Source organism: Amblyraja radiata, unplaced genomic scaffold (assembly GCF_010909765.2).
Source record: "Amblyraja radiata isolate CabotCenter1 unplaced genomic scaffold, sAmbRad1.1.pri S66, whole genome shotgun sequence".
Lineage (NCBI taxonomy): Eukaryota > Metazoa > Chordata > Chondrichthyes > Rajiformes > Rajidae > Amblyraja > Amblyraja radiata.
Window position 1 is genome coordinate 426,879 of NW_022630160.1, and position 26,248 is coordinate 453,126.

Consider the following 26,248-nt stretch of genomic DNA (forward strand, 5'->3'; position numbering starts at 1 on the left):
TTTCCAACAGGAGCAACGACTCCTCAGTTACACCTCCTTAGCGCTGGTCCCTGTCCCTTTCTGTCCTGCCTTAGACAATCCCAAGGCAATCTCTCCGCTTTCGTCTATTCAGGCCGGTTTAATGTCTAACTGATCCCTCCCTCGAGTGAGATTAGTTGGTAGCGGCCAGGACACCGAACACTGAACACTTGCAGCCAAATCACATTCATTCCCCGAGACCGCAGCGCGCGCAGTGGGAAAGACTTTGAACCAGGAAGTGGAGGATTAAAATGGCTGCGAAAGACCCGGTCGAGAGTTGGACCGAAGAAGCAGTTTGTCCCATCTGCCTGGATTTCTTCACCGATCCGGTATCACTGGAGTGTGGGCACAACTTCTGCCGCTCCTGTATCACACAGAGTTGGGACAGGGAGGGGAGAAACTCCTGCCCGGAATGTAGAGAGGAGTTTACAGACCGCACCCTCAGGGTGAACCGGGCCTTGGTTGGACTGTCTGAGAAAGCTCGAACACTGAGCCTGAATCGGACAGAGAAGGAAAGTAAACTTCAGTGCGAGGAACATCAGGAAGAACTGAAGCTGTTTTGTGAAACGGACAAGAAGCTGATCTGTGTGATTTGTGCAGCTGGGCGAGAACACAAGTCTCACAGCTTCATGCCGGTTAAAGAAGCTGTTGAAACCTACAAGGTAAAAGCAAACCGATTTTGATCACATGATTGTTTACTTCCTTCTTTATTGTCTGACATTTTTATTCTCTGATCAGGATCAGGTTAAATCTTCCATCGAATCTCTCACAGAAAAGAAATCAGAAATCAAGCAAATGGAGCAGCGACAGAAATTGGGAATTTCTAATGTTCAGGTGAGGCTTTCCAGTTTCGATTTGCAGATCTTGTGCAGATTTGATCCGCGCGATGCGTGTAGAAAATAGCGCAGCCCTCTACCCCTCAGGAGTCGAGGGCCTGAGGTTCGGCAGGCAAGGACTTTATTCCTTGGAGCGTATGATTCAGGGAGGTGACCATATGGATGTGTACATGATAATGATGGTGTGTGCAGACTGATACCCTGAATAGGGGTGTCGAAAATGCAATGGCATAGGTTTAATGTGAGCGGCAAAAGCTTCAATACGAACCTGAAGGGCAACCTTTTTTCACACATATGGTAGTGGGTATATGGAACGAGCTACCAGATGAGGTACTTGAGTCAGGTACCATAACAACATTTCAAATATATTTGAACAAATTCGTGAGAGAAAAGTTCTCGAACTATCTGGGCAAATGCGGACGTGGAAATACCGCAGATGGGGCGTCTTGGTCGGTATCTAACACCCCTTGCTGTATGACTATGAAGTCTGTCATTCTGCTGTCTCAATAGATAACAGACAATCGGTGCAGGAGAAGGCCATTCGGCCATTCGAGCCAGCACCGCCATTCAATGTGATCATGGCTGATCATCCATAATCGAGATGGATTCTGAGAGCAGCTGGTAATGGAGCCGACCAGCGAAATGGCAATTCTGGATTTAGTGTTGTCCAATGATGATCCAGATATGATAAGATAACTCGAGGTAAAGGAACTGCTTGGAGGTAGTGATCATAATATGATTAGTTTTAATCTGCAATTTGAGAAGGAGAACGTTAAATCGGAAGTGTCAGTGATGCAGTTGAACAAAGGGGACCATGAGGGCACGTGAGGGGAGTTGGCCAATGTAGACTTGAAAGGGATCCTAGCAGGAATGACGGTAGAACAGCAATGGCAGGGATTTCACGGCATAATCTGGAAGACGAAGGATCATTTCATTCCAAAAAGGAAGAAAGATCCTAAGGGGAGTAGGAGGCAACCGTGGCTGACAAGAGAAGTTAAGGGTAGAATAAAATTAAAGAAAAGATGTATAACACAGCAAAGAGTGGCCGTAAGCCAGAGGATTGGGAAACTTTCATAGGACAACAGAAGGAAACAAAACGGGCAATACGGGCTGAAAAGATGAAGTACGAGGGGAAGCTGGCCAGGAATATAAAGAATGACAGTAAAAGCTTCTTTAGATATATTAAGGGAAAAAGAGTAGCAAAGTCAAACGTGGGTCCCTTGAAGGCAGACACGGGAGAAATTATTATGGGCAACAAGGAAATGGCAGAAGAGTTGAATAGGTACTTCGGATCTGCCTTCACTAAGGAAGACATAAATAATCTCCCAGATGTACTGGAGGACAGAGGATCTAAGGGGGTAGTGGAACTGAAATAATTTTTCATTAGGCGAGAAATAGTATTGGGTAGGCTAATGGGACTGAAGGATGATAAATCCCCTGGGCCTGATGGTCTGGATCCCAGGGTCCTCAGGGAGGTAGCTCTAGAAATAGTGGACGCATTGGTGATCATTTTCCAATATTCAATAGATTCAAGATCAGTTCCGGTGGAGTGGAGGATAGCTAAGGTTATCCCACTTTTCAAGAAAGGAGCGAGAGAGAAAACGGAGAATTACAGACCAGTTAGTCTGACTTTGGTGGTGGGAAAGATGCTGGAGTCAATTATTAAAGAGGTAATAATGGGGCATTTGGATAACAGTAAAAGGATTAGTCCAAGTCAACATGGATTTATGAAAGGGAAATCATGTTTGACTAATCTTCTGGAATTTTTTGAGGATGTGACAAGTAAAATCGATGAAGGGATGCCAGTGGATGTAGTGTATCTAGACTTTCAGAAAACCTTTGATAAGGTCCCGCACAGGAGACTGGTGACTAAAATTAGAGCACATGGTATTGGGGGTAGGGTGTTGACATGGATAGAAAATTTGTTGGCAGACCGGAAGCAAATAGTAGGAGTGAACGGGTCCTTTTCAGAATGGCAGGCAGTGGCGGATGGAATGCCGCAAGGCTCGGTGTTGGGGCCGCAACTGTTTACCATATATATTAATGATTTGGAAGAGGGAATTAGGAGCAACACTAGCAAGTTTGCGGATGACACAAAGCTGGGTGGCAGTGTGAACTGTGGAGAGGATGTTAGGAGGTTCCATGGTGACCTAGACAGATTGAGTGAGTGGGCAGATGCGTGGCAGATGCAGTATAATATTGATAAATGTGAGGTTATCCACTTTGGCGGCAAAAACAAGGGGGAAGATCATTATCTCAATCGGGTTAGGTTAGGTAAGGGGGATGTACAGCGAGTCCTGGGTGTCCTTGTACACCAGTCACTGAAAGTTGACGTGCAGGTACAGCAGGCAGTGAAGAAAGCTAATGGAAAGTTGGCCTTCATAACAAGAGCATTTCAGTATAGGAGTAGAGAGGTTCTTCTGCAGTTGTATAGGGCTCTGGTGAGACCACATCTGGAGTATTGTGTACAGTTTTGGTCTCTTAATTTGAGGAAGGACATCCTTGTGATTGAGGCAGTGCAGCGTAGGTTCACGAGATTGATCCCTGGGATGGCGGGACTGTCATATGAGGAAAGATTGAAAAGACTAGGCTTCTATTCACTGGAGTTTAGAAGGATGAGGGGGATCTTGTAGAAACATATAAAATTATAAAAGGACTGGTCAAGTTAGATGCAGGAAAAATGTTCCCAATGTTGGGCGAGTCCAGAACCAGGGGCCAGTCCTAGAATAAAGGGGAGGTCAGTTAAGACTGAGGTGAGAAAAAACATTTTCACCCAGAGAGTTGTGAATTTATGGAAGTCCCTGCCACAGAGGGCAGTGGAGGCCAAGTCATTGGATGGATTTAAGTGAGAGTTAGATAGAGCTCTAGGGGCTAGTGGAATCAAGGGATATGGGGAGAAGGCAGGCACAGATTATTGATGGGGGATGATCAGCCATGATCACAATGAATAGCGGTGCTAGCTCGAAGGGCCGAATGGCCTCCTCCTGCACCTATTTTCTATATTTCTAACATTCCTGCCCATATCCCCTGACTCCGCTATCTTTAAGAGCCCTTTCTAGCTCTTAAAATATCCAGAGATCCGGCCTCCACCGCTGATGCAGCGAATTCCACAGACTAACAACACTCTGTGTGAAAAAGTCTTTCTTCATCTCTGTTCTAAATGACTTGGCCCTTTATTCTTAAACTGGCCTCTGGTTCTGGAATCCCCCAACATTGGGAATTTGTTTCCTGCCTCTAGCCTGTCCAAACCTTTAATAATATTATGTGTTTCAATAAGATACCCTCTCTTCCTTCTAAACTCCAGAGTGTACAAGCCCAGCCGCTCCATTCACTTAACATATGACAGTCCCACCATCCCGGGAATTAACCTTGTGAACCTACGCTGCACTTTCTCAATAGCAAGAATGTCCTTCCTGGAATGTGGAGACCAAAACTGCACACAATGCTCCAGGTGCGGTCTCACCAGGGCCCTGTACAACTACAGAAGGACTTCTCTGCTCCTATACTCAAATCCTATCGTTATGAAGGCCAACATGTCATTCGCTTTCTTCATGCCTGCTGTACCTGCATGCTTACTTTCATTAGCTGATGAACAGGGACCCCCAGATCCCGTTATACTTCCCCTTTTCCCAAATTGACACCATTTAGGTAATAATCTGCCTTCATGTTTTTGTTACCAAAGTGGGTAATTTATTTTTTATTTTTTATATTTTTATTAGAAGTAGACATATTATAAAGTATAGTTACATATTATAGTAAAAAGACTTTTCATATACATCAGTCATACATTATTAAAATTTTCAATTATCAATTACTTCTGCTTCTAGTGTTTTTATTTTTTATAGAAAAAGAGAGAAAAAGAGGTTAGAAAGTTACAAATAAAAAATAAATAAAAAAACACAGAAAAACAAAGGAGGTGGAATGGGTTACCTGTAATACGTCAATGGAGATAGGTTCGTAGATTATAAAGTATAGCTTTTCATCTGGTCCTGAGTTCAAGTTTCAGTTGGGTCCTCGTGCTGTGCCAATCTATCCCTTCAGATAGTTAATGAATTTAGCCCAGATTTTATCGAAAATATCTTGTTTTTCCATTAAGACAAGTCTAATTCTTTCTAAGTATAGGGTCTCCGACATTTCCGTAATCCACATATTAATTGTGGGGGTTGTAGGACCTTTCCAAAATTTTAATATTAATTTTTTTCCGATTATTATACTGTAGTCGAGGAAATTTCTTTGGTTTGTTGTGAGTGTTAAACTTTGTTCTGATATTCCAAGTATTATTAATTTTGTGTCTGGGTCCAGTTTTGTATTAATAACTTCTGAAGTTATTTCAAAAATATCAGTCCAGAAATGTTTACGTTTTATACAGTTTGCAAACGTATGTGTTAAATTAGCCTCAAGATGTAGCCATTTATCACAAATAGGAGAGATTTGTGGGAAGATTCTATTTAGTTTTATTTTAGAGTAGTGTAGTCTATGTAAGACCTTGAATTGTATTAAAGTATGTCTGGCATTTAATGAACATTGATCTATTTGTTGTAAACTTTCGTCCCACATATCTTTCGTTATAGGGTGACCTATTTCATTTTCCCATTTGTATCTATATGGTTCGGTCGGTGGTACCTCGTTGTTTAGTAGGGTTTTATAAATATAAGCTATTAGTTTTTCAGTATTAGGATGCCTGTTCAAACATTCATCAAGAATTTCTGATTCCCTACTCCTGTAGACTTGTGTATTAGATTTAACATAATCTCTAATTTGTAGATATCTGAAGAAATTATTTGAGTGCAGTCCATAATTCAGTTGTAACTCTTGAAATGAAAGAAAAGTGCCTTTCCCATAATGATGTCCAATATTTGTGATTCCATAATTTTTCCATTGTGTGAAACCTTTGTCCATAAGGATGATTTGAATGAAGGATTATTTACAATGGGAAGGCATAGTGGTATATTATTCAATTTTAAATCTTTTTTTATTTGTTTCCAAATTCGTAATCCACTATGTATTATGGGGTTTTCTTTATAGGTTTTTTTGTGCAGTTTTGTGGGGGAAAATATGATCGGACCTATTTCAAAAGGTAGACAGTCTTCCTTTTCCAGCATTAACCAATCGATCCATTTCTTCCAGTCAGAAATTCATGTTTTTAATATGGACTGCCCAAAAATAAAATAAGAAATTTGGCAAAGCCAAACCTCCATTTATCTTTGACTTACATAAATGTTTTTTACTTATTCTATGATTCTTATAATCCCAGACAAAATTTGTAACAATGGAGTCGACTTTTTTGAAAAAAGTTTTTGGAATATATATCGGAATTAATTGAAATAGGTACAGCAGTTGCGGTAAAAAAATCATTTTTATAGCATTAATTCTCCCAAGCATAGAAATGGGGAGTGTTTTCCAGTATTGAATATCCTTATGTAGTTTATTCAGTAAGGGTGGGAAATTTAGTTTAAATAAAGAGGTATATGTCTCAGTTACATAGATTCCTAAGTATTTAAATTTATCTTTAACTATTTTAAAAGGGGATTGTTGTATTGTATGTAAAATGAATTTTGTTATTGGCATGATTTCACTTTTATTCCAATTAATTCTATATCCCGAAAACTGACCAAATTGAGTTATTAGATTTAATAAGTTTGGAATACTAGTTTCTAACTTTGTAATATATATTAGTACATCATCTGCATATAAGTAAATGTTATTCCTTGTGTCTCTAGTATTGTATCCATATATTCCTGGATGGTTTCTGACGGTTTCTGCTAGGGGTTCGATTGCAAGAGCAAATAATAGTGGGGACAGTGAACATCCTTGTCTACAGCCTCTAGAGAGATTAAATTTAGTTGATAACATTTTGTTTGTTAATATTCTGGCTGTTGGATTAGAATATAACAATTTAACCCATGTATAGTACTTGTCTCCTAGTTTAAATGTTTCCATCACCGAGAATAAATATGGCCATTCTACCTGGTCAAATGCTTTTTCAGCATCTAACGAAATAATTGCTAGATCTGCATTAGGAATTCTATTGGAGTATATAATATTAAATAATCTTCTCAGATTATAAAATGAATAACGTTTTGGTATAAACCCTGTTTGGTCGGGATGTATTCATTTACTGATTACTAAGCTCAACCTATTAGATAAAATTTTAGTTAATATTTTCTGATCAGTATTTAAGAGGGATATAGCTCTGTATGAACCTGCGTCTTCAAGATCCTTGTCCGTTTTTGGTATGAATATGATTGTAGATTAATTTAGAGTTTCTGGGAGTTTCTGTTGAGTGTAGGCGTATTTGTACATTGTCTGTAGGCGTGGGGAAAGCAAATCATAATTTTTTTAATAAAATTCAGAATTTAGACCTGCAGCCTTTCCGTTTTTTAAAGATTTGATTGCCTCTTCGATGTCTTTTATCGTAATTTCAGCCCCCAGTAATTCTCTCTCTTTCTGATCTAGACCCGCAAACTTACAATTCTGTAAAAATGTTTCCATTCCCGTTGATTGTTCTGTTATTTTAGATGAATACAATTTTTGGTAGTATTGTAGAAATCTATCATTAATATCTTTAGGCAGTGTTAATGTTTCTCCCTTGTCTGTTCTAATTTTGTATATTGTTTTTTCCCCATCCAATTTTCGAAGTTGACGTGCTAGAAGTTTTTGTGGTTTATCACCAAATTCAAAACTTAATTGTTTTGTATGTTGATAAAGTTTTATAACTTGGTCTGAATATATCTTGTTTAGTTTGTATTTCAGTACTGCAATTTTATTGTGTTTTATCGTGGATGGTGCTGCTGCATTTTCTGTGTCTAATTGCTTTATTTCCATTTCCAGTTTCTGTTGTTTGGCCCTATTCTCTTTATTAAAAAATGATTGGGAAGAAATTAATGCTCCACGTACAAATGCTTTAAATGTTTCCCAAAGAAGGAAAGCAGAGATTTCAGGGCTATCGTTAGCCTCAAAATACATTTTAATCGGTTTTACTAGGTATTCATTACATAACTTATCTTTTAAGATTTGGGGATTAAATCTCCATTGTGACTGTGTCTCTACCATTCCGTTTAGTTTGATCATAAATGTTAGTGGAGCGTGGTCTGAGATTATGATGTTATGATATTGCGAGTTATAGGTAAATGGGATAAGTTTTGAATCTACTAAAAAATAGTCTATCCTTGAGTAAGTTTTATGTACTGGTGAGTAAAATGAATATTCTCGGCCCGATGGATTTTCAATTCTCCAAACGTCCTTAATATTAGTAGTATTAATGTATGAGTTTAAAAATTCACTTGATCGAGATTTTAGTTTTCTTTGAGTTGATGATCTATCCAAACAGGCATCCATTGTGCAATTTAAATCTCCACCGATTATTAAGTTTTGTTGTGTACATTCCGAGATATTGTTAAGAATTCTCTTAAAAAACAGTGGGCTATCAAAATTTGGTCCATACACATTGAGGAGAGTCACCTTTTTTAAGTATAACTCCCCTATTATTACAATATATCTGCCTTCAGTGTCTTCTATCGTTGATATATGTTTAAAGGGTATACCTTTACGAATTAATATTGCAACACCTCTAGATTTATGTGAGAATGAAGAGTGGTACGCTTTAGCAATCCATTTTGCTTTCAATTTGTGTTGTGCTTCCTTTTTAAGGTGTGTCACCTGGAGAAATATTATATCTGTTTTCAATGATTTTAAATGGGCTAACACTTTGCCTTTCTTGATAGGTTCATTAATTCCCTTAACATTCCAACTACAGAATTTAATTCCCTCACCCCCAATTTTTATATTCATGTCTTGCATCTTGTGATTAAGTGGTTAGAGCAGTTGATTCAGCACACTCAACCCTACCTTATACACGAACATCAGGTAGATGAATTTTAGGTCACGTCTGTTTTCCATCCGAACATATCTCCTTAAGTAAAATATGCAATTCCATTCCAAATACAAAATATAATATGATATAAAATAAAAAAAGTAATAGCAAATTGGATTAGTAAAGTGTGGAAAGTAAAAAGAAAAAGCAACTACAACTACAATTAGTGCAGTTAGTGATAGCCACCCTAATGTGGCTAAGCATCTATGGACTTCCGTAGCTCTTGGTTAATAAAAATACTAGCTCCGTACTTTCCTTGAAAGGAAGGTTTCCAATTCGATGTAAACAATTTGTGGGGGGGGGGAAAGAAATAATGATTATATTCCATTAATGATATAATTAGTAGTCTCAAATTGAAATGTTAGTTTTGTATAATATAAACATTTATAAAAGAATAATCAAAAACAAAAACATCAGAGAGAGAGCCACCATACATTTTTCATTGTAAAATATCTGTATCACACTTTACTTATGTTTCATACTTTTAGTTAATTCTTAAATAATCTAAATAATCTAATTATCAATAATTAGTGTTAGTTAGTATTCATGATTATTAATAGTTGTTAGAAGTTGTTAGAAGTTAGTACTAAAATGTAAGTATTATAGATCCGTTGCAGGATATTTACCCAAATCTTATTGCGAATTTTAGACAACTCTTAAATATAATGGTTTAAAGTTTAGAGTTTAGAGTTCCATATCTTCTCTGCGAGATAGCAGTATCCAGGTAGGTGTTGAGTGTTGAATATTTTTCAATCTTCGATCTTGTCCTCGATGTTCTTGGCAAATTCAAATGCTTCTGTGTGCTTGATGAAGAAGTATTCCTTATTTTCGTAACTAACTCTTAGTGTTGCGGGGTAAAAGAGTCCATATCTCAAATTCTTTATGTTCTTCAGTATTCTTCTTGTTTCTGTGAACAATGCTCTTTTCTTAGCAACTTCCACAGGATAATCTCTGAATACGCTAATCTTGTCTCCTTCATATACAAGATTTCTGCTTTTGACAATTTTCCTCATCATGTCATCCAATACATGGTCATATTGGACCTTTACTATCATTATTCTTGGAGGGTCGCCCACCTTTGGGGGACGTCTCGGCACTCTGTGCGCTCGGGCAAGTAATGGCGCCTGGTCCAGGTTCAAAATTGGTTTCAGTACATCTGCAGCAAATTCACGGGGGTCACGAGTCCCCTCTCTGCCTTCCTGGATGCCCACGATTCTTAAGTTCTGAAGCCTCTGTCGTCCCTCCAAGTCTGTACATTTTTCGGTTATTTGACGCAATAACTTTGATAGGCGTTGGTTCTCAGTGATGAGTTGTTTTGTAGTTGCGGTGCTTGTCTCAGCAAATTCCTCAAGTTCTTTTACAATCTTGTGGTGTTGGTTTAATGTCTGGAAGATAGGTTCAAGTTTAGAATCAAATCTGGATTCCATCATATTCAGTTTTTCATTTACTTCTTCAACATTTTGAGTCAAATTTCTTTCCATATCTAATTTCCAGTCTTCAAGGACTTCGTGTACAATCTCTGTAACATCTTCTTTAATTTGTTCTTTAATTTCTTTTTTAAAAGATGTCAGCTCCTCTTTAAAGTTCTGTCTAAGATTTTTAAGTTCCTCCTTAAGAAACGTTTTTAATTCTTCCATCTCAGTCTTTTACTTCTTCTTTGAGATGTCTTCTCGGGATGCTGTTAAACCTGAGGCCGAGGCTTCAGGTAACCTCAAATTTATCCACATTAAATTGCATCTGCAATGCATCTGCCCACTCACCCAACCTGTCCAAGTCATCCTGCATTCTCCTAGCATCCTCCTCACAGTTCACACTGCCACCCAGCTTTGCTTCATCTGCAAATTTGCTAATGTTACTTTGATTCGCTTCATCTAAATCATTGATGTATATTGTGAATAGCTGCGGTTCCAGCACCCAGCTTTGCGGTACCCCACTAGTCACTGCCTGCCACTCTGAAAGGGACCCGTTAATCCCTACTATTAGTTTCCTGTCTGCCAACGATTTTTTCTATCCATGTCAGCACTCTACGCCCAATACCATGTGCCCTAATTTTGCCTGCCAATCTCCCATGTGGGACCTTATCAAATGCTTTGTGAAAGTCCAGGTACACTCTATCCACTGGCTCTCCCTTGTCCATTTTCCTAGTTACATTCTCAAAACAATCCAGAAGATTAGTCAAGCATAATTTCCCCTCCGTAAATCCATTCTGACTCAGACGGATCCTGTTACTGCTATCCAAATGTCCCGCTATTTCTTCTTTTATGATTGACTCCAGCATTGCAACCTTCATGTGGGACGCCGTTTCGACAAATGCAATCAACCTGGCATGCACAATCAAATAAGATTAAATAGAACAAGTTGTCCTACAACTTTTGGCTGTGCACGCCATACGCAAAAAGACTCCAGCAGCTTCCCCACCACCGATGTCAGGCTGACTGGTCTGTACTTCCCTGTTTTCTCTCTCCCGTCTTTCTTAAAAAATGGGATAACATAGTTCTCCTAGTTCTGGTGACCTGGTTCTGTCCAGTGAAGGTTAATGGACACATGAAATGTAACAGCTTGCAGGGAATTGAATTGGGGAAATGGGAATTATGTGATTGTACATTCCTTTCACCATATTTTTCAGAATTATCGAGACAACCTCTTGAATTGCCGATGTAATGAAACCTACGAGTGAAATGCTCGTAAATGGGATTAGTGCAGATACATACAGTGCCAAATGGCCTATTTCTGCATTCCAGAACTCGACATTGACGAGCCAAATGTCCTGAGGAAACACGGCAGTGACATAATATATTGATTCTCATCTTTCATCTGACAGGAAGAGTCACTCAACCGTCAGTCACAGACCATATCCCAGTTTGCTGAACTGCACCAGATTCTCACGGAGAAAGAGCAGCGTTTACTCGGAGATATTCGGGAAGAAGAAGAGAAGATTGTCAAAATAATGGAGACAAATCTTCAAGCGATTCAAGAGAATTTAAATTCCATTCAGGATGAACTATTAATGTTACAGGGACAGATAGACCACAAGGACAACATGATATTTCTGAAGGTGAGGCGAAGTGAATGTGTACATTTACAAAATGATGGGTTACATTTCTGAAATAAATTCTGCATTTACCAGTAATTCTGTAATAGTTCAATGTTTCGTCTATTCTAGCGCTGCGCTGGTATTGTGCCAAAACGGAATGGCCTCCCATATAATCTTTCAGATTTTGGCACTTTGACCTTTTGCGTAAAGGGTTTGGAATTTAGAAAGTAGGGAGATTTTCTCTCTCAATTGTTCATGGTGTTGGCGAGACCACACCTGGAGCAATGTACATAGATCTGGTGACCTTAATGAAGAGAGGATGTACTGGCATTGGACGCAGGACAACTTTAATCACCAGGCAATTTCTGGGATCGTAGCATTGTTTTATCAGTCGTGGGTAAGCACGTGACGTTTGTATTCTTTGCAGTTCAGAACAATCACGGATGATGCTATGGACAATAGATAATAGGTGCAGGAGTAGGCCATTCGGCCCTTTGAGCCAGCACCGCCAATGATCATGGCTGATCATCCACAATCAGTACTTCATTCCTGACTTCTCCCCATATCCCCTGACTCCGCTATCTTTAAGAGCCCTATCTAGCTCTCTTGAAATAATCCAGAGAACCCGCCTCCACCGCCCTCTGAGACAGACTCACAACTCTGTGTGAAAACGTGTTTCCTCGTCTACGTTCTAAATGGCTTACCCCTTATTCTTAAACTGTGGCCCCTGGTTCTGGACTCCCCCAACATCGGGATCATGCTTCCTGCCTCCAGCGTGCCCAAACCCTTAATAATGTTATATTTTTCAATAAGATACCCTCTCATCCTTCTAAACTCCAGAGCATACAAGCCCAGCCGCTCCATTTTCTCAGCATATGACAGTCCCACTATCCCAGGAATTAACCTTGTAAACCTATGCTGCACTCCCGCAATAGCAAGAATGTCCTTCCTCAAATTTGGACAGCAAAACTGCACACTACATATGCTCCAGGTGTGGTCTCACTAGGGTCCTGTACAACAGCAGAACGACCTCTTTGCTCCTATACTCAACTCCTCTTGTTACTAAGGCCAACATGCCATTCCCTTTCTTCACTGCCTGCTGTACCTGCATGCTTACTTTCATTGACAGATGAACAAGTACCCAACAATCCCGTTGTACTTCCCCTTTTCCCTACTTATAACTGATCCTACGGTCCACAGCTGGAAATAGAGCAGTGGATCTCTGGTCATCTCCAAGCCAGAGTCTTTGTGAGGCTTAACTTGTTGGAAGTATTTAAACTAGAGGGCAATATATTTTTTGGAAAAATCTGGGAACTGAAAACGAAGGGGGTGAGGGAATGAGGAAAAGTTCTGTCCTGGGCTAGATCAGCTTTGACCACATTGTGGGGATTCACAATGGAATCTAGAACGTGACTCACACATCAGGTTTATCATCTGTATCCGGTTCCCATCACCTTGGGGTACTTTGCACCGCTTGTATTTTCCCTCTATGTTCACCATAGAACAAAATGCCATTCGGCCTATCTTCTTGTCCCCATGTTGCTGCTCCTTTCAAGAACCCTCTCAACTACTCACGACATGCGGATATAATGCACCGACTTCCAGGAATCCTCGTGTATTTATCCCACTTCAACTTAAATTTATCTCAAATAATGACCATGGCGTCCTGTGAGTTCCACGTTGTCTTTACTACATTTCTAATGGACTTTATTGAAGGCCAATCTAGCTTCAATTTTTGGTCTCCCCACAAGTATTAATATTATTTATACCCTCCACCCATTTGAACCCGCCACTAACTTAAAATATTCCATCCCATTATCTCTGATATCATTTCCAGTTAATATCCCACGACCTTCCCGGTCTTACTCGTAAGTTACATGCTCTGTTATTTTAATCTACCTTCCTAACGTTTTGCCCCGTGTTCGGTGTCTCGACAACAATATCCACTTTCTGTCTGTGTGACACGGGAAAGAGTTGGGAAATGGGAATTATCAGAGTGTTTTTTGTAGCAATTTGGTGAAATACCCGCTGTCGGGTTCATGACGATCCATCTCAGTTAACTGAGTTGTGTTTTATTTATTTCAGGAAGAAGCTGGTCGCAAGAGCAGGTAGGACATGCTTTTGACTGAAACACGGGATGTTATTATAGAACAGCTTAAAAATTGCTAATGCTCAGTTAATAACCAGCTGTTCAACATTTGCAGGTTTAGTGATGAAGCCAAACCAATGTTGGTGGTAGATGGTGCGTGGCCGATTGAAAAGTTTGATCCCTCCTTTTTCAACATGGCATTGAGAGAAGCATCTGATATCATCAAGCGAGGTAAATAGAATACCTTTTCCATTGTTCTTTTTTTAACGCCATTTTTATGGAATGCTTAGTTGCGAAGTTAATGCTATTAATGGACTTGAGGGGAAAGCATCCCAGAGTCAGAGAGCAAAGCACCACAGAAACAGAAGCACACCGCAATCTCCTAGTTCTGTAAAGCTCCCCCATTTACTGTGTGTGTGTCCTGCCGTGGATTCTCTCAGCAAAGTGCATCAGCTCACCTGTACGTGAATAAATCCCATCTGCCGTCCCTCCGCCCCTTTGGCCAAGATTATTGTGACCTCACACAGAACAGGAATCGGTGCAAGATCCAACCAGTCATGATCACATTGAATGGAGTGGCGGGCCCGAGCGGCGGGGCCTATTTTCTTGTGTTCTTGTGCTCATGCGTACGTAAAAAAAGGATAGATGCCACACAGAGGGATTGCGGCAAAGATTGACAATACTTTTTCCCCGTGATTATATATGCTGTGTGGGATGAAACTGCGTGGACCTGTGTACTCGAGGGTTCACATGCATTATGGGAGAAAGAGTCATAGAGTGATACAGTATAGAAACAGGCCCTCGGCCCAACTTTGCCGCACCGACCAACAGTTCTATATTAGTCCCACCTGCCCGCGTATGTCCCGCATCCCTCCAAACCTGTCCAATCCACGTACCTGTCTAAATGTTTCCTAAATGTTGGAATAGTCCCTGCCTCAAAGACCTCCTGTGGCAGCTTGCTCCCACCACCCTTTGTGTGAAAATGAAACCCCTCCTATAACCATATAACAATCACAGCACGGAAACAGGCCATCTCGGTCCTACAAGTCCGTGCCGAACACTTATTTTCCCCTAGTCCCATCTACCTTCACTCAGACCATAACCCTCCATTCCTTTCCCATCCATATACCTATCCAATTTATTTTGAAATGATAAAAACGAACCTGCCTCCACCACTTCCACTGGAAGCTCATTCCACACAGCTACCACTCTCTGAGTAAAGAAGTTCCTCCTCATCATACCCCTAAACTTCTGTCCCTTAATTCTGAAGCCATGCCCTCTTGTTTGAATCTTCAATACTCTCAATGGGAAAAGCTTATCCACGTCAACTCTGTCTATCCCTCTCATCATTTTAAAGACTTCTATCAAGTCCCCCCTTAACCTTCTGCGCTCCAAAGAATAAAGACCTAACTTATTCAACCTTTCTATGTAACTTAGTTGCTGAAACCCAGTAAACATTCTAGTAAATCACCTCTGTATTCTCTCTATTTTGTTGACATCCTTCCTACAATTGGGCGACCAAAATTGTACACCATACTCCGGAATTGGTCTCACCAATGCCTTGTACAATTTTAACATTACATCCCAGCTTCTATACTCAATGCTCTGATTTATAAAGGCTAGCATACCAAAATCTTTCTTTACCACCCTATCTACATGAGATTCCACCTTCAGGGAACTATGCACAGTTATTCCTAGTTCCCTCTGTTCAACTTCATTCCTCAATTCGCTACCATTTACCATGTACGTCCTATTTTGATTTGTCCTGCCAAGACGTAGCACCTCACACTTATCAGCATTAAACTCCATCTGCCATCTTTCAGCCCATTCTTCCAAATGGCCTAAATCTCTCTGTAGACTTTGGAAATCTACTTCATTATCTACAACACCACCTATCTTAGTATCATCTGCATACTTACTAATCCAATTTACCACACCATCATCCAGATCATTGATGTACATGACAAACAACAGTGGACCCAACACAGATCCCTGAGGCACCCCAACAGTCACCTGCCTCCAACCTGACAAACAGCCATCCACCATTACTCTCTGGCATCTCCCATTCAGCCACTGTTGAATCCATCTTGCTACTCCACCATTAATACCCAACAATTGTACCTTCTTAACCAACCTTTCATGAGGAACCTTGTCAAAGGCCTTACTAAAGTCCATATAGACAACATCCACTGCTTTACCCTCACCAATTTCCCTAGTAACCTCTTCAAAAAAATCAAGATTAGTCAAACATGACCTTCCAGCACAAATCCATGTTGACTGTTCCTAATCAGACCCTGTTTATCCAGATGCTTATATATATATTATCTCTAAGTATCTTTTCCATTAATTTGCCCACCACTGAAGTCAAACTAACAGGTCTATAATTGCTAGGTTTACTCTTTTTAAACAATGGAACAACATGCGCAGTACGCCAATCCTCGGGCACTATTCCCGTTTCTAATGACATTTGAAATATTTCTGTCATAGCCCCGGCTATTTCTACACTAACTTCCCTCAATATCCTAGGGAATATCCTGTCAGGACCTGGAGACTTATCCACTTTTATATTTTCAAAAGTGTCAGTACTTCTTTTTCTTTGAATCTCATAGTATCCATAGCTACCCTACTTGTTTCCCTTACCTCACATAATTCAATATCCTTCTCCTTGGTGAATACCGAAGAAAAGAAATTGTGGCCATTACGGAGACATGGCTGCAAGGAGATCAGGACTGGGAGTTAAATATAGAGGGGTACTCGACAATTAGGAAAGATAGACAGGAAAGAAAGGGAGGAGGGGTGGCCCTTTTAATAAGGGAGGGAATAACGGCAATAGAGAGGAAGGATATTGCGTTGAAGGATCAGGATAGTGAAACAGCTTGGGTACAGATAGAGAATAATAAGGGGAAAAAAACACTAGTGGGTGTAATTTATAGACCTCCAAATAGCTGTGACGCTGTTAGTCAGAACATAAATCTGCAAATAGTTGACGCATGTAAAAAGGGAACTGCTGTAATCATGGGGGACTTCAATTTCAATTTCAAATTATACCGCGGCACATAGATCAGCTACAGAAATGGAGATATGTCAGATAGTCTAATCCGAGCAAGTGTTGCGCTCTGGGAGGTCAAATGTAAGGAGAAATTATACAATTAATGGCAAGACTCTTAACAGCATTGATGAACAGAGAGATGGATAGACTTGGATTGTGTTCTCTGGAATGCCAGGGGTTTTATGCGAGACTTAGTAGAAGTATATAAGATGATGAGAGGCATAGATAGGGGAGACAGAATTCTTTTCCTCAAGTATTTTTCCAATTTGCCACCACTGAAGTACAACAGGGCAGGTTTACTCTTTAAACAGGTGCCAGTAGGGGCACTATTCCCTTTCTAAGGAGATTAGAAATAGTGCAGTACCCGGCTATTTCTGTAACTTCCCCAATATCGGGATTCCTGCAGGACCTGGGGACTTATCCACTTTTATCAAAAGTGCAGTACTTTTCAACTCATTAATAGCTACCCTACCCCTTACCTCAAATCAATAGGTGGGGGGATTCGGAGGGTGCAAGGAAAGGAAGGAGGGAGAGGGAGAGGAAAGATAGACAGGAGGAAAGGGACGAGATGGCCCTTTTAATAAGGAGGGAAAGGCACAGGAGGAAGGATATTGGTTGAAGAGGATAGGGTTGGGTAGGGAATAATAGGGCACTCTGGGTTAATTTTCCTCCAAATTGTGACGCTTTAGTCTTTTCTGCGTTGCGATTCTGCTGTTCATGGGGGACTTCATTCATTTCTTTACCCGGTAGAGGGGCAACATTTAAAGGAGACTAGACCAAGTGCAGACCCGTTGGGTCTGTTTCCCCAACGGCGTTTGCGGGGGGGGGGGGGGCTGCGGCATCAAACTCACATTAACCACCCCCCAAATACACAGGTGGGGGGAGGGGGGGTGAGAAAAGGGGAGGGAGGGGAGAGGAGGAGGAGGAAACGGGACAGATTTGGGAGGGAAAGGACAGCGGGGTAGGGGGTGAGAGAGGGGGATGGGGAGAGAGATGTGGGGGATGGGGAGGTAGGGGAGGAGGGAGGGAGGGGGAGAGAGGGGAGAGAGGGGAAAGAGTGGGGAGGGAGAGTGGAGGGGGAGAGGTGGAAGAGTGGGGAGGGAGGAGGAGAGGGGTAGGGGGAGTGATGGAAGAGGGACAGAGGGGTAGGAGGAAGGTAGCGGGCGGAGAGAGGGAAGGGGTGGGGTAGAGAGGGAAGGGGGGTGGGGGAGAGAGGGATGGGTGGCAGAGGGAGAGAGGGATGGGTGGCAGAGGGAGATGGGTGAGGAGAGGGAAACATAGAACCATAGAAATTAAGTGCAGGAGTAGGCCATTCGGCCCTTCGAGCCTGCACCACCATTCAATATGATCGTGGCTGATCATCCAACTCAGTATCCCGTACCTGCCTTCTCTCCATACCCCCTGATCCCTTTAGCCACAAGGGCCACATCTAACTCCCTCTTAAATATAGCCAATGAACTGGCCTCAACTACCTTCTGTGGCAGAGAATTCCAGAGATTCACCACTCTCTGTGTGAAATTTTTTTTTCTCATCTCTGTCCTAAAGGATTTCCCCTTATCCTTAAACTGTGACCCCTTGTTCTGGACTTTCCCAACATCTGGAACATAGGTACATGCGACTGGGACATTTTAAACATTACATAAATATGGCTTAGAGAGGTACAGAACTAGCAGCTTAATGATCCAGGGTAGGTACAGGTGTGAGAGGTACAAGATGTGATATATATAAATGACATAAAAGAGAGGTACAAGTAGTTGCCCGGACGTGAGGAGAACACTACCGGACGTGAGCACACAGTTAGCTGCAGACTCCGCCCAGGACAGGAAGGCTCTGCAGGAACGGAAGGGACGTCACGACCGCGGTGCCACAGCTGTGCGGCCCGGGCTGTCGCCGAGGGACGACGGACGGATGGAGACGCGGCTCGAGAGGCTAACAGAGGCAAAGAGGTTTGCCACGCACTGCAAGGGAGCAGTGGACCAGACAGGAAGAGCGGACGGAATTACCACTAGACAGCCAAACCAGTAGGTAATTTACGGCTGGGGTGAGTACTTTCCCATTTATAGGAGGTAGGATTATATAAATAAGGGGTGTATCAATACAGTAATCCGGGTAGGGGATTCTTAAATAGGACCAGTTAATTACTTATATAAGATGGGCGGTCAGGAGATGTGCCAATACTGCGAGATGTGGGAATTTGTCGACACCATTGATGTAGAAGATCCCTACAGCTGCAGTAAGTGTTTGAGGCTAGAGGAACTCGAGCTCCGCATTGATGAGCTGGAGACCCAACTTCATACGCTGCGGTACATCAGGGAGGGGGAGTATTACCTGGATGTTTGGTGCCAGGGGATGGTCACACCGACCAGTTTAACTAATTCAGTAGTTAGTGAGCAAGGAAAGGAAGGTGTGGCCATAAGCGAGGCAGGTAGAGGGAACCAGGAGGAGATGCGGCAGGAGCCACAGCCCTTGTCCCTGACGAGCATGACCGAGGCTCTTACTCAATGTGAGGACGGGATCAGGGGCTGTGGGAGGGATGAGCAACCTGGCTGCAGCACCGTGGATCAGGGGGCCATTCAAGAGGGGGGAGTTAGAAGAAATGCCGTTGTAATAGGGGATAGTATTATTCGGGGGGTAGATAAGGTTCTCTGCGGCCAGCAGAACATGTCCCGAAGGCTGTGTTGCCTACCCGGTGCTAGGGTTAAGGATATCTCTGCGATGCTGGAGAGAAATTTGCAGAGGGAGGGGGAGGATCCAGTGGTCGTGGTCCATGTGGGGACCAATGACATAGGAAGGACGAGGAAGGAGGATCTGCTGAAGGAGTTTGAGCAGTTAGGGAATAAATTAAAAAGCAGAACCTCGAGGGTACTGATCTCCGGATTGCTACCTGAGCCACGGGCCAAATCGACGAGGGTACGTAAAATTAAAAAGCTGAATGCGTGGCTCAAAGACTGGTGTGGGAAAAATGGGTTTGGTTTCTTGGGCCACTGGCACCAGTACTGGGACAGGGGGGATCTGTTCTGTAAGGACGGACTTCACCTGAACGGTGCTGGTACTGGGGTCCTGGCAAATCATATAACTAGGGCAGTAGAGAGGTCTTTAAACTAAGTAGCGGGGGGGAGGTATCAAGGGGGGTAATAACGGCAGGGGTAGAGGAAATAGAGCAGGGTATCAGTGGGGAAGCGGAAAATCAAAATGTGACAGGAGGATCCAGAATGTGTGAAGATAAAGCTCTAGATGTAAAAGGGGCAAAAACGGAAAGGAAGGGTAGTAAAAATCATCTGAAAGTGCTTTATCTAAATGCACGGAGTATTCGAAATAAGATAAATGAATTAACGGTGCAATTAAGTATATATAGTTATGATATCGTGGCCATTACGGAGACATGGCTGCAAGGGGATCAGGACTGGGAATTAAATATAGAGGGGTACTCGACAATTAGAAAAGATAGACAGGAAAGAAAGGGAGGAGGGGTGGCCCTTTTAATAAGGGAGGGAATAACGGCAATAGAGAGGAAGGATATTGCGTTGAAGGATCAGGATAGTGAAACAGCTTGGGTACAGATAGAGAATAACAAGGGGAAAAAAAACACTAGTGGGTGTAATTTATAGACCTCCAAATAGCTGTGACGCTGTTAGTCAGAACATAAATCTGCAAATAGTTGACGCATGTAAAAAGGGAACTGCTGTAATCATGGGGGACTTCAATTTTCATATTAATTGGGCAAACCAAACTGGGCAGGGTAGACTAGAGGAAGAGTTTATAGAATGTATTAGAGACGGGTTCCTAGAACAGTATGTCACAGAACCGACAAGGGGGGAGGCAATCTTGGATCTGGTCCTGTGTAATGAAGCAGGATTAATTAAAAATGTCATAGTTAGGGACTCGTTGGGAACAAGTGACCACAATATGGTCGAATTCCATATTCAAATAAAAGGGGAGCAGGTTGAAACTCAGGCTAGGGTGCTTAGTCTAAATAAGGGGGATTATGAAGGTATGAGGACTGAGCTGATCAAAGTTGACTGGGATAGCAGACTCAAGAATAAGACGGTACATGAGCAGTGGTGTACGTTTAAGGATCTACTGTATAACCTTCAAGAAAAATTTATTCCTATGAAGAAAAAAAGGGGTAAGGGTAAGAACAGTCAGCCATGGCTCAGTAAAACTATAAAGGATAGTATTCGGCTGAAGGCAAGGGCATATAAGGTAGCCAGAGATAGTGGGAGGGTAGAGGATTGGGAAGCATTTAAAGGTCAGCAAAAAATAACTAAGAGATTAGTTAAGACGGGGAAAATAGACTATGAAAGGAATTTAGCGAACAACATAAAAACTAATAGTAAGAGTTTTTATAGCTATATAAAAAGAAAAAGGGTGGCTAAGGTGAACGTTGGTCCATTGGAGGGTGAGACTGGAGAGTTGCTGGTGGGGAACATGGAAATGGCAAAGGCATTAAACGAGTATTTTGTATCAGTCTTCACCATAGAAGACACAAAAAATATTCCAACGCTGGATAAACAGGGGGCGGTAGGAATGGAGGAGCTAAATACTATTAAGATCACCAAGGAGGTGGTATTAGGGAAATTAATGAGACTGAAGGAGGATAAATCCCCTGGGCCTGATGGATTACATCCAAGGGTCTTGAGGGAGATAGCGGTGGGGATTGTGGATGCATTGGTGATAATTTTCCAAAACTCCCTGGAGGCAGGAACGGTCCCAGTGGATTGGAAAATGGCCAATGTAACACCTATATTTAAAAAAGGAAGTAAACAGAAGGCGGGTAACTATAGACCGGTTAGTCTAACATCGGTGGTGGGTAAAATGTTAGAGACAATTATTAAAGAAACACTAACGGGGCACTTGGATAAACATGACTTCATCGGACAGAACCAGCATGGTTTTGTGAAGGGGAAGTCCTGTTTAACGAATCTGCTCGAATTCTTTGAGGAAGTAACAACCCGGGTGGATAAAGGGGAACCGGTGGATGTGGTATACTTGGACTTCCAAAAGGCTTTTGACAAGGTGCCACATAAGAGACTATTGCTAAAAATAAAAAATTATGGGATTGGGGGTAATATATTAGCATGGGTAGAGGATTGGCTAACAAATAGGAAGCAGAGAGTGGGGATAAATGGTTCATACTCGGGATGGCAACCGGTAACTAGCGGGGTTCCGCAAGGGTCGGTGCTGGGACCCCAGTTGTTCACAATTTATATAAATGATTTGGAGGAGGGAACCAAGTGTAATATATCAAAATTTGCGGACGATACAAAAATGGGAGGAAAAGTAGGGGATGAGGAGGATAGGAAGAGTCTGCAAAAGGATATAGATAAGCTAGGTGAGTGGGCAACAACTTGGCAGATGAAATTTAATACTAATAAATGTGAAGTCATTCACTTTGGGAAAAAAAATGATAGGGCAAGTTATTTTCTAAATGAGGAGGAGCTGCGTTGTAATGCAACGCAAAGGGATCTAGGGGTATTAGTACATGAATCACTAAAAGTTAGTATGCAGGTGCAGCAAGCAATCAGGAAGGCCAATGGAGTTTTGGCCTTTATTGCTAGGGGGATTGAGTATAAAAACACGGAGGTCTTGCTGCAGCTGTACACAGTATTAGTGAGACCACATTTGGAATACTGTGTACAGTTCTGGGGTCCATACTTAAGAAAGGATGTACTAGCCCTGGAGGCAGTGCAGCGAAGGTTTACAAGATTAATTCCTGCAATGAGGGGATTGACATATGAGGAAAGGTTAAGTAGGCTGGAACTCTACTCTTTGGAGTTTAGAAGAATGAGAGGCGATCTCATTGAAACATATAAGATCGTGAGGGGCCTTGATCGGGTGGATGCACCGAGGATGTTCCCAATGATCGGGGAAACTAGAACTAGGGGACATAGTTGCAGAATAAGGGGGGGCTCTTTTAAAACTGAGATGAGGAAGAACTTCTTCACCCAGAGGGTGGTTAATTTATGGAATTCACTGCCCCAGGGAGCAGTGGAAGCAGAAACTTTAAATATATTTAAGACTAAAATAGATGGTTTTTTAGCTGCCAAGGGGATAAGGGGCTACGGGGAGAGGGCAGGGATATGGACCTAGGTATGGTTAGTATAGTAAGACCTGAGTGATCTCCTGGACAAGTGTCGATCGCCTGGATTGGGGTCGGAGAGGAATTTCCCGGATTTTTTTTCCCGAATTGGACCTGGGTTTTTATCCGGTTTTTTGCCTCCCCCAGGAGATCGCGAGGTTCTTGGGGTGGAGAGGGGTGATAGCGGTATAAAGGGGAGGGTAGTGTCTTGTGTTCTGTGTCTTGTGTCTACTGTTTGTGGGTAAGTGTGTCTGTTTAGTGTTCAGCCATGAGCGAATGGCGGTGCGGGCTCGACGGACCTGGTGGTCTACTCTCGCACCTACTTTCTATGTTTCTATGTTTCTATGTTCAATATCTCCCCCATCTCTTTTGGCTCTGCAGATAGCTGTCCACTCTGTCTCTCTAATGGACCAATTTTATCCCTCGTTATCCTTTTGCTATTAATATAGCTGTAGTAACCCTTTGGATTTACTTTCACCTTACTTGCCAAAGCAACCTCATATCTTCTTTTAGGTTTTCTAATTTCTTTAAGATTCTTTTTACATTCTTTATACTCCTCAAGCACCCCATTTACTCCATGCTGCCTATAATTATTGTAGATCTCGCTCTTTTTCCGAACCGTGTCCAATTTCCCTTGAAAACCATGGCTTTTTCCAATTTTTTACTATTCCCTCCTATTAAATCTTTCCCCCTTCACCTCAAACCGATGTCCTCGATTTACCTACTCTGATCAAGAGACTGCGAATCTACACGATCTATTCCTCCTGTGATTTTATACATGCAGATCTCAGTGAAACACAAAGTCCTTACACGGCTCAGTGGGCTGGATGCAGGGACGATGTTTGTCCTGTCTGAGGGGTCTGGAGTCAGCGGAAACACTCGCAGAATGTGGGCTGGACCATTTCGGACAGAGATGAGCAGACTTTACTGCACGCAGAGACTGGGCAACCTTTGGAATTCCCTGCACCGGTGACTGTGGATAATCAGTCATTCAGTGCTCTTGGAGCCAGAGAGCCATGGTTGTACATAACAGAGTCAGGCCCTTTGGCCCATCACGTCCATGTCCACCTTATTCCCAGCCACTCTAATGCCATTTGCCCACATTAGAACCGTATTATTCCACACCTCGTCTGTTAAATCACAACGCCAATGTTGTGATTACATCCAATTCCACCATCTCCTCTGGCAAAATATTCCTGGTATCAACCACTATCTATGTGAAGAAAACTGACCACTCAGATCCACTTTAAAACTCTATCTTCTCGTGTTAAACCCACACCCTCCAGATTTGATATCCTTGCATTAGAAGAAGTGTTCGATGATCTATCTTATATCCTGCTGCAGAATCTGATCACTTTCATCGCTATCCACAACATTTCCCGTTCTCCAGAAATGTTCTAGGCACAACTCTTACATCCAGATCGAAGCCATGAAAATATTTTAATAAATAGCAACGGTTGCAGCCCGATCTCTGCACCAGTCACCAGACCTCCAAGCAGAACAATCATCCTTCCACCGTTACCTTCTCCCTCAAAGCAGCAAGCCAATTTGGGATCAATTTTACCAGCTCGCTCGGAAACCACCTACCTTCGCTTTCGGGACCAGCCTTACATGCGGCCCATTGTCTGGTCCCTCATTGAATTTCATATATTGGTTCACAATGAAACCAGTGTGTACTTGGTTGTACACACCCATCAAATCCACACTGAATCCCTTCACTTCTAGTGGCCTTACAACCCCAAGTCTCCACACATTCTACTTAACTCTTAATTATTCAACCTATGCTTCCTTCGATGGTCCAAGCCACCCCTCCCTCTGTCTCGCCGACCACTCACAAAATCAGTTATAGTCCACTCCCGTTCTGTATGATCACGGCAACTCCACCCCACGTCTCAACCTCTTCTTTAACCACCTCTAATTGCCACTCACACCTGTCTCCTGAAGAAGGGGTTTGACCCGAAACGTTGCCTATTTCTTTCGCTCCATAGATGCAGCCTCACCGCTGAGATTCTCCAGTTTTTTGTCTACCTCCTCATCCTCCAATCTAACTCTCCCTCGCCATCTACTGGCAAGGTATGGGAATACCCGCCTTATTTCTCCATCCCCACCCGCAATCGTTCACGCACTTTCTTTACTCGTTCTCCCTGGCCGCACGCCCTGCCCCATCCCGTTTCCAATTATCCGAGAAAGTCCCCAACTCCGGTAATGATAACTGTTGTCCGTCTGATGTTGTTGAGGAGGGGGGTGGGGGGGAACCCCAAGAATGAATTCAGTTGTCCGCCCGCCTGTGCCTGAGGCCGAGCAGCTTCTCCCCCGGTCCCGGGGCCGCGCTGCCCGAGTCTCCCCCCGACCCCCGGGGACTCTCTGATTCTCTGCTTCTCCCCCAGTCTCCGTCACCCTGGACGAGGAAACAGAGCATCCGGGGCTCGAAGTGTCTGAGGATCGGAAGAGTGTGAGACTGACGGGGACCCGGAGGAGTCTTCCTGACACCGGGAAGAGGTTTACAGTCCGGGCGTGTGTGCTGGGATCGGAGGGATTCACATCAGGGAGACATTACTGGGAGGTGGAGGTGGCGGGGAGTCGGGGCTGGAGTCTGGGAGTCGCCGCAGAGTCTGTGGAGAGGAAGAAAGGGGTGAAACTGACCCCGGAGACTGGAGTCTGGAGGATTAGGCGGGATGGTGACAACTTTGATTCAGTCACCTCCCCTCCATCCCGTCTCCGCGCCCGTCCCATCCCCGGGAGGGTGGGAGTTTATCTCAGTTACGAGTCCGGGACAGTTTCATTTTACGACGCGGACACCAAGTCCCATCTCCACGCCTTCACTGGGAATAAATTCACGGAGAAACTTTATCCTTTCTTCGGGCCTTGGGGACCAAACCAGTGGCTGGGTATCTGCGGCGGTTCCTCTCCGGTGTGTAAAAGAGTCGGCTGCCGGGACCGGTGAAAGGAGCGGGTCTCCTATTTTAATCCCCAAATTTCACGTCGCAAAACCCCTGTGAGCGCGGAAATAGTTTGGTTTAGTTTAGTTTATTGTCACATGTACCGACGTACTGTGAAACCCTTTCGTTGCGTGCTCTCCAGTCAATAAAACCATGGGGAATGTAAATGTGGGAAGAGTAAAATAAATAGCAATTGAAATCAGAGCTGTCTGTCGATCCGTTCATTTTAACGCGTTAACTGCGTCCGTCAACGGAACAGAAATACTATTGTGAAAATATAAAGATTGAAACGTGATAAGGTCCCACAAAGGAGATTAGTGGGCAAAATAAG

General features: G+C 42.7%; 1 protein-coding gene across 1 annotated transcript; it reads left to right on the forward strand.

The window, feature by feature from the left end:
• The first annotated feature begins 629 nt into the window (after positions 1 to 629).
• On the forward strand, positions 630 to 26,208 carry LOC116969499 (E3 ubiquitin-protein ligase TRIM39-like). The gene is made up of 6 exons (XM_033016374.1): positions 630 to 680; positions 757 to 852; positions 11,549 to 11,782; positions 13,847 to 13,869; positions 13,966 to 14,081; positions 25,366 to 26,208. Exons 1-6 carry the CDS (start codon positions 648 to 650, stop codon positions 25,920 to 25,922), a joined length of 1,059 nt encoding a protein of 352 aa, XP_032872265.1. The 5' UTR covers positions 630 to 647; the 3' UTR covers positions 25,923 to 26,208.
• The last annotated feature ends 40 nt before the right edge of the window (positions 26,209 to 26,248 follow it).

Bases quoted from the DNA above. Each gene is read 5' to 3' on its own strand.
- LOC116969499 (XM_033016374.1), top strand. From the start codon at position 648: ATGCCGGTTAAAGAAGCTGTTGAAACCTACAAG. The intron at 13,870-13,965 runs GTAGGACATGCT...CAACATTTGCAG, and splicing joins GAAGCTGGTCGCAAGAGCAG to GTTTAGTGATGAAGCCAAAC. The intron at 14,082-25,365 runs GTAAATAGAATA...CTTCTCCCCCAG, and splicing joins ATCTGATATCATCAAGCGAG to TCTCCGTCACCCTGGACGAG.